Below are 3,860 nucleotides of genomic sequence, written 5' to 3' on the forward strand. Positions count from 1 at the left end.
GTGTGGGCTATAACTGTGTGACACAACTGTGTGGGCTATAACTGTGTGGCACATAACTGTGTGGGCTATAACTGTGTGAGCTATAACTGTGTGAGCTATAACTGTGTGGGCTATAACTGTGTGGGCTATAACTGTGTGGGCTATAACTGTGTGGGCTATAACTGTGTGGAACATAACTGTATGGGCTATAACTGTGTGGGCTATAACTGTGTGGGCTATAACTGTGTGGGCTATAACTGTGTGGGCTATAACTGTGTGGAACATAACTGTATGGGCTATAACTGTGTGGAACATAACTGTATGGGCTATAACTGTGTGGGCTATAACTGTGTGGGCTATAACTGTGTGGGCTATAACTGTGTGGGCTATAACTGTGTGGAACATAACTGTGTGGGCTATAACTGTGTGGAACATAACTGTGTGGGCTATAACTGTGTGGAACATAACTGTGTGGGCTATAACTGTGTGGGCTATAACTGTGTGGGCTATAACTGTGTGGCACATAACTGTGTGGGCTATAACTGTGTGATACATAACTGTATAGCACATAACTGTGTGGGCTATAACTGTGTGGCACATAACTGTATGGGCTATAACTGTGTGGAACATAACTGTGTGGGCTATAACTGTGTGGGCTATAACTGTGTGGGCTATAACTGTGTGGCACATAACTGTGTGGGCTATAACTGTGTGGCACATAACTGTGTGGGCTATAACTGTGTGATACATAACTGTATAGCACATAACTGTGTGGGCTATAACTGTGTGATACATAACTGTGTGGGCTATAACTGTGTGACACATAACTGTGTGGGCTATAACTGTGTGGCACCTAACTGTGTGGCACATAACTGTGTGGCCAGTGCAGCCAAAATAGTATTACCCTCAAAGCCCTAAATATTGGTGTGTGCGCCCGCGCGCATGGCTGGTCAGTCCACCCCCATAATCAGGTGATATTGATTGAGAACCAGTCAATGTGAGAGGACAGTTTGCATTCTCCCTATATGAAGCGGTGGACCCGTGATCAATAATTCATACAATCAAAATATTAGGCCTACATTTCTAAGGATGTGAATGAAATACCATGCTTCATCTAATTTCCCTGCAATGAACCCATCTATATCTTCACTATGACTGAATCTGAATCACATCCCATTGATTGTGATCCCAGGAAACGATATTATAACGAACCATACTGAAAAAGACAGGTGCCTTAATTTGGTCTTTGTCACAGATAATTGAAAGCAGCCTCCTCCCTCCCCCACTCTGGCAGAGAGAGTCTTGCCTTATAAGGTTGCAGTGGCTTCAAGTGACGTCTCATTCCCAGCAGTAGATCCCTGGCAGCCAGACGAGAGTGTAAAGCCCACCATCTCAAACCCATCTGAAAGAGGAAGTCTCCCAGGCTTTGATTTGATAGCTCCAGCTGTCTACTGCTGCTGCTTGGTTGTGGATGGGAGGAGGATGATGATGATGGTGGAGTGTGGTTATGTCATAGTGGTGTTATTGACTCCAGTCCTGAATCACGTCCACCATTTTCTTTCTCTGCAAGGGGGTCATTTGTTTGTTGTGTGTGTGTGTGTGTGTGTGTGTGTGTGTGAACTCGTTTTCCTATCTTATAAGAACCACAATGTCCTAATAAGTCACCAGAATGTCCTGATAAGGTAGGAAAACAAGAACATTTTTGAAAAGTTAGGACTTTTTCCACGTCCTGAATTTATTCAAATGCTATTTTGGGGTTAAGGGAAGGGATAGGGGTTGGGGAAAATAGGATTTTGAATAGGCACACATTTTTACTCCACAAAACCTCCAGAATATTCACAAAAACAAAGGTGTGTGTGTGTGTGTGTGTGTGTGTGTGTGTGTGTGTGTGTGTGTGTGTGTGAGTCAGGTGGGGGATGTTGTAGATGTGGATGATGTTTCCATGGTGAAGAGAAGCAGGTGTGGACTTGGACTCATCATTCCAACATGGATTTTCTCACTGCACAGGAAAAATGCTAATATCCACCTATCCTGGAAAGTGGTTAATGGATTTCATTCAATCCCAAGTCTCTGGATATCTTTCATATTCTTTCCATCAGTCTTCCATCTCTCCTTCCCCTTACTTTCATCTCTCCTTCCCCCGTTCCTCTCTTTTCCTTTACCTCTGTATCTTCCCTATTCTCTCCCATTCTTCCTCCTTCTCCCTCTCCCTTTCTCATTCTCCCTTCTATTTCCCTCCCTCACTTTCCTTCATCTTCCTACCCCCTCCCTCCTTCTCCGTCTCTCCGTCTCCCTCCCTCCGTCTCTCTGTCTCTGTTCCCCTCCCCCAGACTGGGGCTGTGTGGTGTGTATCTCTCAGTCGGGGGCAGCAGCAGGGAGGGATGTTATTTGGGGAAATGGAGGACAGCGTGCAGTCTGCTCGTTTGGAGGACGACCTGCCTACTGCTGTCTCTCTCTCTCTCCTTCTCTCTCTCTTCTCTCCTCTCTCTCCTTCTCTCTCTCTTTCCTTCTCCTCTCTCTCTCATCTCCTTCTCTCTCTCTTCTCTCCTCTCTCTCCTTCTCTCTCTTTCCTTCTCCTCTCTCGCTCTCATCTTCTCTCTCTCTTTCCTTCTCCTCTCTCTCTCTCGTCTTCTCTCTCTCTCTCTTTCCTTCTCTCGCTCTCTCATCTCCTTCTCACTCTCTTTCTCCTCTCCCTCTCTCTCTCTCGTCTTCTCTCTCTCTCTCTCGTCTTCTCTCTCTCTCTCTGGTCTTATCTCTCTCTCTCTCTTTTTCCTCTCTCTGTCTCTTTGATTGAGACTGTAACTCTTTATTTTCTGTAATTGCTCTCCCTCTCTCTCACCATTTAACCCTGTCCCTCCTTTCAACATGTCTCTATCCATCCCTCTAATACTCTCTTTCTCTATCCTTCTACCCATGTGTGCATCTCTGTCTTTCACCCCTCTCTCTCTCCCTCTGTGCAGATTCCCTCCTGGTTGGGTGGTTATCTGGTAATGTCGTCTCCCTCCCTCTGCTTGGTGCCAGCTCTAACAGTGGGGGCATTCTTCTGTCATTAGAGACCCTTCACAGGGAGTCCACTCAGCACGCCGACCCGCGTCTTCAAAGCCAACGCCGTCGTTTGTCTCTTCTCCTCCTCTCCCCTCCTCTCCTATCATCTTTCTAAACCCCGATCCAACGTCTTTCTATGATCTTATAGTGTTTACTGTACACCGCTTCGTGGCCACTTGGAAACAGCTTTGGGCAAATATTTTCCTTTCATGAATATACTATCATTAAGTAGTGACCTCATAGGTGTGACCTCATAGGTGTTGGAACACTGTCGAAATGTTAATTGCCGCGCTATGAGGGCCTCTCCTCGTTGCATTCCTTCCTCTCTGGAATCTGGCAGGAGGAACACAGACAGACATAGTGGAGAGAGACTGTCTGCGTCTCAAATGGCATCTTATTCCCTATGTAGTGCACACTGGACTGGAGGCCTCACACTGGACTGGAGTCCTCACACTGGACTGGAGTCCTCACACTGGACTGGAGTCCTCACACTAGACTGGAGTCCTCACACTGGACTGGAGTCCTCACACTGGACTGGAGTCCTCACACTGGACTGGAGTCCTCATACTGGACTGGAGTCCTCACACTGGACTGGAGTCCTCACACTGGACTGGAGTCCTCACACTGGACTGGAGTCCTCACACTAGACTGGAGTCCTCACACTGGACTGGAGTCCTCACACTGGACTGGAGTCCTCACACTGGACTGCAGTCCTCACACTGGACTGGAGTCCTCACACTGGACTGGAGTCCTCACACTGGACTGGAGTCCTCATACTGGACTGGAGTCCTCACACTGGACTGGAGTCCTCACACTGGACTGGAGTCCTCACACTG

At 47.3% G+C, this 3,860-nt stretch overlaps 1 protein-coding gene across 1 annotated transcript; it reads left to right on the plus strand.

The window, feature by feature from the left end:
- The first annotated feature begins 180 nt into the window (after window positions 1-180).
- Window positions 181-897, plus strand: LOC118938094 (keratin-associated protein 4-9-like). The gene has a single exon (XM_036939767.1). The coding sequence runs from the start codon at window positions 181-183 to the stop codon at window positions 895-897; it is 717 nt and encodes a 238-aa protein (XP_036795662.1).
- The last annotated feature ends 2,963 nt before the right edge of the window (window positions 898-3,860 follow it).

The sequence above is a fragment of the Oncorhynchus mykiss genome, chromosome 13, assembly GCF_013265735.2.
Source record: "Oncorhynchus mykiss isolate Arlee chromosome 13, USDA_OmykA_1.1, whole genome shotgun sequence".
In the NCBI taxonomy this organism is placed as follows: Eukaryota; Metazoa; Chordata; class Actinopteri; order Salmoniformes; family Salmonidae; genus Oncorhynchus; species Oncorhynchus mykiss.

Bases quoted from the DNA above. Each gene is read 5' to 3' on its own strand.
- LOC118938094 (XM_036939767.1), top strand. From the start codon at position 181: ATGGGCTATAACTGTGTGGGCTATAACTGTGTGGGCTATAACTGTGTG.